General features: G+C 41.9%; 1 protein-coding gene across 2 annotated transcripts in view; it reads right to left on the reverse strand.

Annotated features, from left to right (window-relative positions):
- Window positions 1-12564, reverse strand: part of LOC138283820 (chondroitin sulfate proteoglycan 4-like) — a 349745-nt gene that overhangs the window by 117296 nt on the left and 219885 nt on the right. For both annotated transcript variants that reach the window (XM_069221947.1, XM_069221953.1), the window contains one exon: window positions 143-315. In XM_069221947.1, the coding sequence (XP_069078048.1) occupies window positions 143-315 (173 nt within the window). The remainder of the gene's footprint in view (window positions 1-142; window positions 316-12564) is intronic.

Raw genomic sequence — 12564 nt, forward strand, 5'->3', positions numbered from 1 at the left:
TCCACAAATGCCTCACATTCATTTTTATTCTGTGGTTACAGGGCTCGGTCATGTGCTGACATTCCCTCACAAAGATGCAAACAACTGTATCCTACATTTTAACCCTAGGTGTGATACACTGTGTACTGATAAAACTACTCACCATGACTTGAGTAAAGCTGGATACCTCAAGGGTGAGGTTGTCTGAGTTCAAAGTTATTAGTCTTCCAAGTTTGGGCTTCTCCACAACGGTAAATGTGATACTCCTGTTCATGGCACTATCTTCATCATTCGTTACTGCTCTCAAAACACTAGATGAAAAAGCTTTCCTAGTACCTGAAATTGTGAAAATTGTTATTTAGAGCCATCTATTTCAGTGCTTGTTGGGGAGAAAAGAAGTTATAGTCCATGTGACATACAACAACATATTAATTCAGTGGCATCTTACTAAAAAATCTTTGTAAAACATATTTGTGTTTACACATGTTCTGCAATGATTACTGAGAGATGTGCCTAGTTCAGCAGAAAAACATGTTAAGAATCCTCACAAGTTAGTGTTCAATGTCAGGAGTGAGCGTAACTCACGTACTTCTGTGTAGAGTTATCACGCAGAATTACCTAAGAATTCTGCAAGATTGCGTGGAATTATGCGATAAGAGTATTTCTGCATTTAGTGCTATTTCTTAGTACAAAAAAGCACCTTTGAATCAAAAATGGATTGGAGGATGAACTTTGCTCTAAGAAGTAGCATTAAACGCAGCAGAACACAAATAGAAAGTGCCAGCAGCCACCTGTGCTTGTTGTAGGAAAGTACCCACTTTCTTGTCATGGTTACCCCCATTTTCTGCCTGATGTCAGTGTGTTTGACTGTGTACACTGGGATCCTGCGAGCCAGGATCCCAGTGGCTATGCTCTTTTTCAACTAAATTCAGTGTTTATGGTCTGTACACCCCACAATTGGCAGACTGGTGCCCCCATGTAAGTCTCTAGTATATGGTACCCAGGTACCCAGAGCATTGGGGCACCAGGGGTCCCCTTTGGGCTGCAGCATGTATTATGCCACCCATGGGAGCCCATGAAAAACCTCTCTGCAGGCCGGCCATTGCAGCTTGCGTGAAAGGGTGCATGCACCCTTTTCACTACAGGTCACTGCACCAGGACACTAAGTCACCCCTATGGCAGGCCCTCCAAGCCCAGAGGGCAGGGTGCATGTACCTGTGTGTGAGGGCACCCCTGCATGAGCAGAGGTGCTCCCACGATCTCCTGGACATCGTGCGTGCGAGGAAGCCATTTCATGTGTGTACTGGACATAGGTCACTACCTATGTCCAACTACATAATGATAACTCCAAACCTAGGCATGTTTGGTATCAAACATGTCGGAATCATACCCCAATACTGCTGCCAATATTGGTTGTATGATTCCATGTACCCTGAGGTCTCCTCAGAGGACACCCAACATTGCTCCTACTACCCTCCCTGGGTTTTCCAGGCAGCCCAAGCTTCTGCCACTCTTCAGACATGATTATGCCCTCCTGCTGCTTGAGCAGCTCAAGCACAGGAAGGCAGAACAAAGGATTTCCTGTGGGAGAGGGAAGCAACACCCTCTTCCTTTGGAAATAGGTTTACATGGTGTGGGAAGAGTAGCCTCCTCAAGCCACTGTTATGCTTTGAAGGGCACATTTGGTGCCCTCTGTGCATAAACCAGTCTGCACCAGTTCAGGGACCTCCAGTCCCTGCTCTGGCGCGAAACTGGACAATGGAAAAGGGAGTGACCACTCCCCTGTCCATCATCACCCTAGGGGTGGTGCCCAGAGCTCCTCCAGATGGCATGGGTAGAGGACTCTGGGAGCATCTGAGTGGCCAGGTCCTGATAGGTGGTTTCCTGGCTAGGTGACCAATCCCTCTTCCAGGGCTATTTAGGGTCTCCCTCTTGGGTGGGTCCTCAGATTCTGCTTGCAAGATTACAGCAGGACTCCTCTGCAACCTCTGCTTTGACTTCTAGCCACTTGATTGGACCCTCCAGTAACCGACAATCTGCATTCACGATGAAGACTCTACTTGCAACATTGCTTCTACAGCTCCTTCCAGCTTCTGCAACATTTCTCAGGCTGTGCATCATCGGAGGACAGCAAGTCTTTAGTCTGAAAGAGAAGGAAGAAGGAATCTCCCTCGAAGTGAAGGAGTCACTCCCTGCATCTGCAGGCACCAACTGCAACGATGACCAGCTGTGTGGATCTCCTCTCCTCCTGAGCTGCGAGGATCCTGCATCACGGCTGGTAGCCTGAAGTGATCCCCTTGGTCCTCTCTGCCAGCTGTCCAACTTTGGTGGAGGTAAGCCTTTGCTTTCTCAGGCAGGTCAGCACTCCCGTGGACAGTGACTCTTGTAGCTACCAAGGCTTGGTGGCATCTCCTTCAAGGGAACTCCAGTCTCCGTGTAACACCAGACTCCAGCACTCGTCCCTGTGACGCACAGCCCTCTCTCTGTCTCTCCTGTGGTGTGGGATCCTTCTTCAGGTGTGCTGGGGGTTCTCCTCTACAACTTCTGTGTCCCCGTCCTATGGGACTCCTGTGTGACTCCTGTGTGGGCTGCCTTTGCTCCTGTATACTCTCTGAGCCACTGATGATCTCCTGTGACTCCCCCTCCTGGGTTGAGTCCTCCTGGGCCTTGCTGGTCCCAGGCAGCTCCACTTTCCACCAACTGTGGCATTTGTCTTTGCCAAGGCTTGTTGGTGGATTTCCTGCACCAAAACCAGACTGCAATCTTCCATCCAGCATGGGACATCGTCTGCATCCTCCAGGAACTCTTCACCGACCCGAGGACTGCAGTGCTGATCTTCGTCCCACCGTCGAATAACTTCTGCAATCCCAGACTGGTGGGTAATGGCTCTTGCAACCACCGGACACTTCTGAGACTTCTGAACTTGGTCCCCTTCTTTCCCAGGTCCTCTTCTTCAGGAATCCACTGCTGGTTTCTTGCAGTCTTGTCTGAGTGTTGCAATGTCCCTTCTTCTAGTCCTTTGGGTGGTTTGGGGAAAATCCAGTAACTTACTCCTTTCTTCCTGGTCGCTTGGGGTGCTCCAGTACTTAACTTGGGGTGTTCCCGGTACCTCTAGCTCCCCTCTACCGTTTGCACTTCCTTAGGTGGAGGAATGACCTTCGCATTCCACTTTCTTAGCATATGGTTTGGTCTCCCCCTAGGCCTACATTACTGCCTATTGCATTTCACTGTTTTCTATCCTTTTCCATGTCTATTTCTGATTGCTAGTGAACATAATTTAGTTTGTTTACTTACCTCCTATCGGAGAATTGCCTTTCTAGTAATTTGGTATTTGGGTCACTAAAATAAAGTACCTTTATTTTTGTAACACTGTGTGGTTATTTCATGTGTGTAAATGCTGTGTGACTACAAGTGGTTGAGCTTTGCGTGTGTCCTAGATAAGCCTTGGCTGCTCATCCACAGCTACCTCGAGAGACCCTGGTTTCTAGATACTGCAGATGTGCTGCAGTGATGATATAATATTTCAGGAACCATGAGAGCTATTTGTTTCATTTTGGTGTCTAAACATAGGTTTTGGGGACCAAGTAGTCTTATAGAGATAGAGAATAATTCCTCAAAGCAAACCCTCTGCCATTTTCCAAAGCGGCGGCTCCAAAAGGATGTGTTTTAGCCATTAAATTGGTAATTTATTTTAGTGATTCAAATTTATAAACACGTGCAAAGCAGGTGGTAGCAGAGGATCTCTACCTCCTGGCAGAACGTTTCTAATTACAAAATCTGAGTACTTCTTCAACAAATTAAAATGTGTCATATGCCAAACTAATCTGAAAGAAAAGCTAACATTAACTGTGTCTGAACAGAAGAGAGTTTGAGATGCTGCAGAAATATGGCAGGACGAAATTCACAGAAGATTAAAACTTATGGGTGAAGAGGATCAAATATTTTATCATTGTAACAACAAGTGCTACAAGTTGTATACAATGTAAAAAAAAAAGCCTGGAAACAACTTGTCCAAAAATAGCCGAAACCAGTGAATCACAACAAGAACCCAAGCCTTCTGAGGAAGCGACTACAACCAAACCCAATGCTCATCCACTTAAAAGATCGATGGCTACCCCTCGTCCACCTCCAACAACTGATCAGAAAGCAGAGGATCTTCAATGTGTTATCTGCGGGTTAGCCAGAACAAGGGCCAAAGGGAATGACAAAAGAACAAAGTACAGAGTATGAGTCTCAAAGGGAGAACATGTTGTTATCTGCAGCTAGTTTTTTCCAAGATGAAGCTTTCAGCTGAGTAGCTGATCTAAACAGTGAAGTGAATGTATTTGCAGTGGATTTGTATGCCCACCCAAACTGCATGCCTGCATATATTTGAAAATATGAATTTACAGTGAGCACTCAGAAGCAATGTAACCACAAGCCCTCAGTTAAGCTTGAACTCCTTGAAAAAGCAAATTAAGTTTTAAAGCCACTCTTGAGTGCTGGCTATGGGTTCACGCTCAGCGAGATCAGTAAAATAATAATCAACATTGATGAAACTGTATTGATCCATAATAATGAAATTAAGTTTGTTCTGGTGAGAATATACATTGACAGAATTCATTTTTGTCAGTCTAACAAAAAGAATGAACCACTTATGGTGTTCTCAGCGGATTTGACTACTGAAGTTCTTGCTGCAAACATAAGATCACGGGATTCAGTTAAATCAGCAGGAACCATTTTAAGAAAAGTCCTGGAAGATTAAAATTTTGGACTTAATGACAAATTTTGTGATGCCCCACAGCTCTGCAAGACGAATGTCTTAAAATGTTTTACATCATTGTTTAATATCAGCAAAGCAACACTGTTACAAACTGAAGTCCTTGAGTTTGGAAAAGAAGCCAACAATATTGATGATGGCTTTGAAAATATAAGCAAAGAAGTGGAAGACAATCTCATGAACCGACAGGCTTATGTTGTGCAAATGTACTGTTTTATGAATTACATCACAGCGAAAAGAAAATTCTGCTACACATGATGACTGCTCATACAATCTATTACAAGTGCAAAAGTAGAGAGCTAACCACTTCCAAGAATAGGATTGGCATATCAACAAGTTGTAATGACATAGTACGGAGCAAAAACTTGTTAGCAACTCACGCCGTAAAATCTTGTGACTCCGACAGCACACCACTTCCAAGTCATTTTACCAGGAAAGGAGATACAATTGATGCTCTTGATAACTTTGATTTTGAAGACAGCTCTTCTTTGAAAGGAACATCTAGCACACATGATACTGCCATGGTGCTTTTTCAAGACTGTACCAATGAAGTAGCTGCTGGAAAACAAGCTGTGTCAGCCGTAGGCATAAACAAATGAAGCTGCAAACGTATAACCCAACTGCCTTGCCAACGTATGCAAAATCACTACAAGCCATCAACACGTCCCAGTCTACCAGAGAGTTTCAAAGTGGCTGAGGACATTGATCTTCTTATACATGATGCTGCGGTACGTAAAGCTGATTTAACTGAATTTATCATGTTGCTTATTTGGTGCATACTGAAAGATGAAGAAAAGCCAGCTCGTCTGTGGGCTGGAATTCATGCTCTGATCTACCAGAACACCGTCCCACTGAAGAAGGTTTGTTTTTTTACCAGTATTACCATCTACAGTCACAAACTACGCAACAGTATACACAGCTCTAAAAAAACGTCGTGTTGCGGTGTGCAGAAATTTATCTCAGCGAATGTGGCATAGACGATGCACTAATTGAGGCTTACATTTTTGGAAGCAAAACCTTCCAGTCAGTATTGAGTGGTACTCATTATGTTCGTTTGTTACAAAGGATGCTCATCTTATCTGAGGCTATAGAAACATTACGTTGGAATGCTTTATGGAACAACAATGACAAATTAAGTTTTGCATATCTTATCTCAGAAGTAAACAAGGCACAGGGTGCACTTAATTCAAAAGACATAATGCAAATCCAATCAATGTTCAATACACTCAGTTCAAAATCAGAAAACCAGGCTTGTAGAGTTTGTCAAAGAATGTGAAGAAAAATCAGAACATTGCAAGTACTGGGGAAATATTTTACACATGTTATTTCTAGTTGAAAACTTGGTACATGCTGATCTGGAAGGTGATTGGGAGCTGTACTTGAAGACTGTGGAGTCACTGATTACTGTGTTTTGTGAATTCAATTGCATAAACTACCTGCGGTATGGGTCCTCGTATTTGGAAAGAGTGAAGAAGCTAGAGGTGGAAAAACTATACCTCTACAGAAAATACATTTTGTGGTGAAGGACAGAAAGAGAAGGTTCAATGCTGTGGCTCCAGATATAAAAACTGGAACAGAGGATCCAGAGTGCACAGAAAATCTCAAAGGGAATTGTTGGCCAGACACGTAAAGGTGAAAATGTCCCTCAATGGCAGCTAGTGTACCATTAAGAGTTTTCTATTTGCAATGTTTTCAGAGAGATGACAAATTCAAAATTAATGGACCATCATGAAACTGTTCCTCACCATGAACTTGTGGGAAAGAGAGGTAAACATTTGAATAAACATGTTGACAGCCTTCTTCATTTCATGCAGCAGCAAGGAAACCCCTTTGAAATGACTGAGCCTGTCCAACTACTCAAATTCCTGACCAAACAGTATGTGGATAAAGATATAAAGACCCATCTACTAGATGTCCTGGAACATGGATGATCGAAACTATACACAGAACAGAAGCAGGAGAGATATGTATTGAAAGAAAAAAAGTTGTTTGACATAATCACTAAAGCTAAACTTCCACGCTTTAATTGCCATAGTAAGAGTTTCATCCAATCAGCCATAAAAACAAGTTACAAAAAAAAAATAAAAAAAATTTGCAAGCACACAGAGAGATAGATGTAGCAAAAGAAAGGGGTGAATTTATCAAGGACATTCAGTTGCATGAACTTCTTCCAACAAATACATTATTTAATGGAGATGCTGCAACCAAACCAGTGAAGCACAAACTCATACAAAAAAAACCTTTCACCTGAAGAATTTTAATTTGAAAAGTGCCCTCATTGAAAACTGCTGTTGTCGTGGACTACATGTCACAATTGCGAATGGTCAAGATTTAATCCATGCAAAACTTCAGAGCGGTCATTCAGACAGTTCCACAGATTTCAAAGTCAATGTGCACCTTGCAAGAACTGCACATTGTCTTTGACAATTATCTTGAACTATCTGTCAAAAAATGTGAGAGAAGTAGACAAATGTCTTCAAGTGGAATGGTTGACCTTGCCTGCATCAATAATTTGACACCTATAGCTGTGCAACTTTATAAATTCTGGTCATCAACATCAAAGAAGATGAACTTGGAGATGTTAACTCGCCAAAACATTGTTGATGCTTCAGTGAACACTGAATTTCCAATTATTGCAAGATGAATGATTGTCAATAAGGAGCTGGAGCCTGCAGAGATATATTCAAAAGGTATGGGCCATATTGTTCAAGAACTCAACAACAAATAGAAGGAAGCTGTCCGTGTTCTGCCACGTGTTCAGTGGGCTGTTCGAAATGGTTCCAATCAAGTCATTGTACTGTTAAATGACACAGATGTTATTATTGTGCTACTTAGATTTAGTGCAATGCTCATAAGTCAAGGATTAGCAGAGCTCCGGATACATTATGAAACAGGTGAGAAAAGACACTTAGGGCCTGATTTTAACCTTGGCGGACGGCGGAGGCCGTCCGCCAAGGTTCCACCGCCAAATGACCGCACCGCGGTCACAAGACCGCGGCGGCCATTCTAACATTTCCTCTGGGCCGGCGGGCGCTCTCCAAAAGAGCGCCCGCCGGCCCAGAGGAAATGCCCCTGCAACGAGGACGCCGGCTCAGAATTGAGCCGGCGTAGTTGCAGGGGTGCGACGGGTGCAGTTTGCACCCGTCGCGTATTTCAGTGTCTGCATGGCAGACACTGAAATACTTTGCGGGGCCCTCTTACGGGGGCCCCGCGGCACCCCCTACCGCCATCCTGTTCCTGGCGGGAGACCCGCCAGGAACAGGATGGCGGTAGGGGGTGTCAGAATCCCCATGGCTGCGGTGCACGCTCCGCAGCCATGGAGGATTCCCCCGAGCAGCGGAAAGTCGGCGGGAGACCGCTGACTTTCCGCTTCTGACCGCGGCTGAACCGCCGCGGTCAGAATGCTCGTGGGAGCACCGCCAGCCTGTTGGCGGTGCTCCCGTGGTCGGTGGCCCTGGCGGCCACCGGCTGCCAGGGTCAGAATGACCCCCTTAATCCTGCTTCATGTTATGTTCAAGACACTTGACCCAGAGATGCCCAGTGTTCTTATCAAGGCACTTCTTCTTACGGATGATGAGACTATGAGCAAAAATGGAACAAAGCTTGGAGCTTTAACTGCTGAACCTGTGAAGTTTCCTAAAGGCTTTGCTGAGACAGACGAAGAATGTGACTTTGACGATGTTGAAAAATACCTTCTGCATGTGTGGAAAACGAGTTCTGAATGTCACACATTTGACGATCTTCGGTACAGTGAGTTCAAGAGATCAGTCCCGTTAGGTGACCTTCCACTTCAAATTCTGTGCATGGACACATTAAAAGAGCATTGTACTTGATCAGAAGATGTGTAAATGTTTTGGATCATGCATATGTAGAGAAAGATCTTTGTGGATTTGGCTGGGAAGATATTGATGGGGTGTTAAAACCTACACAATTTCTAAAGCCTCTACCCACAGAACTTATACGTACATGTACTTGGAAAACCTGTGCTACAAAAAACAGTCCCCTTCGATATGCTCTTCTCAAATTATCAACATTCTGCAAATGTACCACGAGTGATTGCCGAAACAAATAAAGTGAACTATGAAAATGTGTCTAAAACAGGAGTGATAAACATTATCTTTTTCATATTCAACTCATAAACATTGTTTGGTATATACATAAAAGGTTTAAAAAAACATTATTTGTTTCATTTCTATATTTGTCTCTTCTTCCTCTATTATAGCTGCCATTTTGGAAAATGTCGAAGGGTTGCTCTGAGGAATTATTTTCTGTCTCTATAAGACTACTTGACCAGCAAGACCTATGTGCTGACACCAAAATGAAGTATATAGGCCTCATGGTTCCTGAAATATTATATCACTGCAACACATCCACCATTTTTGAAAATGTTGTCCAGAAAAATTCAGCCCAGATCAGCAATGTCTACCCAAGCTAAATTACTTCCCTAATCATACAAAAACACAAATCAAAAATGAAAATCTCTGGACCACAATTGTTTTTTAACGGAGGAATATCAGAGGGGCCAGGATTTAAATTAAAAGCTGCTTTTAGTTTCTAACCCTTCCACCAATAGGATCTCCACTTGGTTATCCACAACTGCTTCAAAGAGTGAAATTATAGAAATAACTTTCAATCCTATTACCCTCAAAAAGCATTTATGTGATTTTGTCCTAGTGTCCCACTGAAATGTGCCTAGCAGCAGTGCCTCCACGTCTCAAAGTATAGATTTCAAAGCTGTCTCTCTATCCATATTATTACCATTAGTACTATTAGCATCAGTCTCACTGGTATTACTACTGGTACAAATATTGCTACTGGTGTACTAACATTAAGATGAATACTTTTATTACTAGTGATGCTACTTCAATGATTCCTACCGCTACAGATGGAGCTATTAATATTGTGATTACTTATGCTACAAATTATGCAAATAATACTACAACCACTACTCCAACTGTAACTTCTGATACTAATGGAACATGCAATACTACTCATGCTATGAACACTAATAACACTTCTATTGGTCCTACAATGGTTTTAGTACTACTAATGCTAATAATAATAATGTTTCTAGCACTACTACGATAAATACGTCAGTGCTATTATTGATATCGCTATCGCCAAAATTACTATTCACACTACCAACGATAGTACAACTAGTACTAGTAAATAGAAAACAGAACCAGAATTAGCACAAGAAACAACACTACTAATATTAGAGGAGTATATATATTGTAGTAGCCCCACTAGTAGAAATTGGAGTAAAGGCTTCAGTATTAGAAAGTGCAGTAGTAGTAGTAGTAGTAGTAGTAGTAGTAGTATTTACAATAGTAGCAGTGACAGTATTACTGCTTGGTTGCCTACTGCTGCTATTACTGATACAGACTTTGTGGAGTAAAATATTATTTAATATGGTCGATGACTGCTGACACAAAAGTGACAGATGTTTGATCCAGTTGATCTGATACACATAATAGGGTGTTTGGTCAACCCCTTACCAACTAGAAAATCATTTGGTGCTCATAGGTGGTCCTCACACATCTTACAAGACCCTAAAAAGGTCGGTATGTAGGAACCCCACAGGTAGCAGAACTTAGTGATCTACGCTTTGGTGTCTGTTGTAAGGTAGAGACTGGTGAAAGGTAGAAACCACTGCCTCGTATTTATATGCTGCTCAGCTTATTATGCACTATTTGAAAGTCAAACTATATCTTGATCAAGGGGCCGAAACTTGAGTATTTGAATTGAAATCTCTGCACCCGCGACCTTTATCAACAACCCTCTACACAGGTCGTCCACATTCCACATCTTGCCAGATTTTGGAACATTCTCCCCTTAATTCTGTGCATGGAAACACTTTTCTAAATCCAGATACATCTTATTTCAGTGGCTTTACAGGCCGACAGTGCATAGAGGTCACTTCTCCATAGATGTCCTTGTAAATGTCTCACTTTACTTCACCAGTAGTAGGACTCGTAGTACCAAGTACTTGTAGCACTAGAGGTTTCAGCTGTAGTAGTAGGATTTGGTTGTCCAGTTAAGCAGGCAGTATTGGTGCTAGCACACACACTGTAGTGGTAACATGTTTGGTGCGTTATTCATCAGAATGTGTGTCCCTTAGAGATGATTCAATCTTTGAATCGGCTCCATTACATCAAACCAGACATTAAAATATTTAAGTCTGTTAGCTGTGCCTTCACTAAAAGACAATAAAATACAAATAATTTTAAACATGCGTAACCTTGCAGACCCTTCAGTACGGATTCAAACGACTGCTCCTCTCTTGAGGTATATTTTGGAGCTGCCATAAAGAGGGAAGCAGAATATTGCAAAAACGTAAAAACAAAATGGACCAGTTCCAGCCACACAGATTTTGCATAGCCTCTTTTTAAGCCAGGCCCTGTGACAGTGTTTTTGTCTCCACAGACATATATATTACAAACGTCTTCATTTCAAAGCCAGTACTTGTGGAGCAATTTTTACTTCATTTAATTTTCTTCGTAGTTACTTTTGGAAGCTTCCCAATGTTTATTCATGTTTTCTTGTGTGTGAGCAGCAAGCAGGTGCCCACATAGTTCTACCAAGAGCTTGCGTCCCTCGCTGCCCTTCAAGCTCATGCAGTCCAGGCACCGGTGTTACTGGTCACCAACTTACTATGGTTTTTTCAAATACTTTATCACCACCTATCTCCATACATAATGCCAAATGACAAATACCATCACATATATTGGTAGTACTTGCTTTTTTAGGCTTGTTCATTTTACTTTGTTTTATATAACACTACTGCACCCAGAAGATGTTAAGAAGCCTTAAACATGCAAGCCTAGTCTGTACGATAGAAGAGAAAATATGTAAACTGCTGTTAAATTACCAACTAATTCTGGAGATAATTTAGACAGAGGTTTAGAGACGATTCCCTGCTTAGGTTCATTATGTTATGGCTCTCTAGATGAAGTGCATTAACAACTTAAGCTACGTATAAGACATTTTAGGATGGATTAATTGTTTTTAGATGGTTCCCATATAAAGCTAAGTTTGAAACGATATTGACAGTATTGGGTATACAGAATACCACCATATTTGATAAACAATAATGTTATAACTACCCCACTGACATGGCTGAATACAAGAAGTATAACAGCAGAAGGAGTACAAGTAGATCTCAAAAATGTTCCATCTGAAGATGAGACTATCCTGATCCAAATTAATGAGGGGATTTCATTTGATTTAAAAGTGGATCAGCTGTTGTTAAATTTCATAGCAAAATAGATTTAAACTGATATATATCATTTAAATATAATAATAGCCCTAGATGTGTGAAATAAATTAAGACTACCATTGTCTCCAAATCTCAATATTGAAAGTTAAATGAAATGTATCCTTCGAAAGTGAATCCACATCCATTAAAGAACAATATTGTTATCTCCTTGCAATTATTTTGTGTACGCCAGCAGCACCCTGAGCAGTCAGCTTTTCTTATTTTTCCACAATGATTACAAGAGAAGTGGCTAAAAGTTGGGAACATAATTCTTTTAAATGTAATACTGGAGCACCTTGCTATCAGAAGATGTTAAAACAGAGATGGGGTCATCTTGGCATACCTATCACTGTCTCAGAAATGTGTTTTGTAATACTTCTTTATCAGGGTAGATGGCCACACCCACACCTTTCTAAAACAATAATCCTAGTTTTGAAGAGGTTGATTTTCGAGAGGTTCACTTCTTTAAATCTTTGTTAGGGTGGTGTACATACTTGGTAGCAAGAGCTTGTGGTACATACTTGGAAGCAAAAGAATAGCTCCATGGAAAAACTCATTCTTTTTAGCA

Source organism: Pleurodeles waltl, chromosome 1_1, assembly GCF_031143425.1.
Source record: "Pleurodeles waltl isolate 20211129_DDA chromosome 1_1, aPleWal1.hap1.20221129, whole genome shotgun sequence".
NCBI classification, from domain to species: domain Eukaryota; kingdom Metazoa; phylum Chordata; class Amphibia; order Caudata; family Salamandridae; genus Pleurodeles; species Pleurodeles waltl.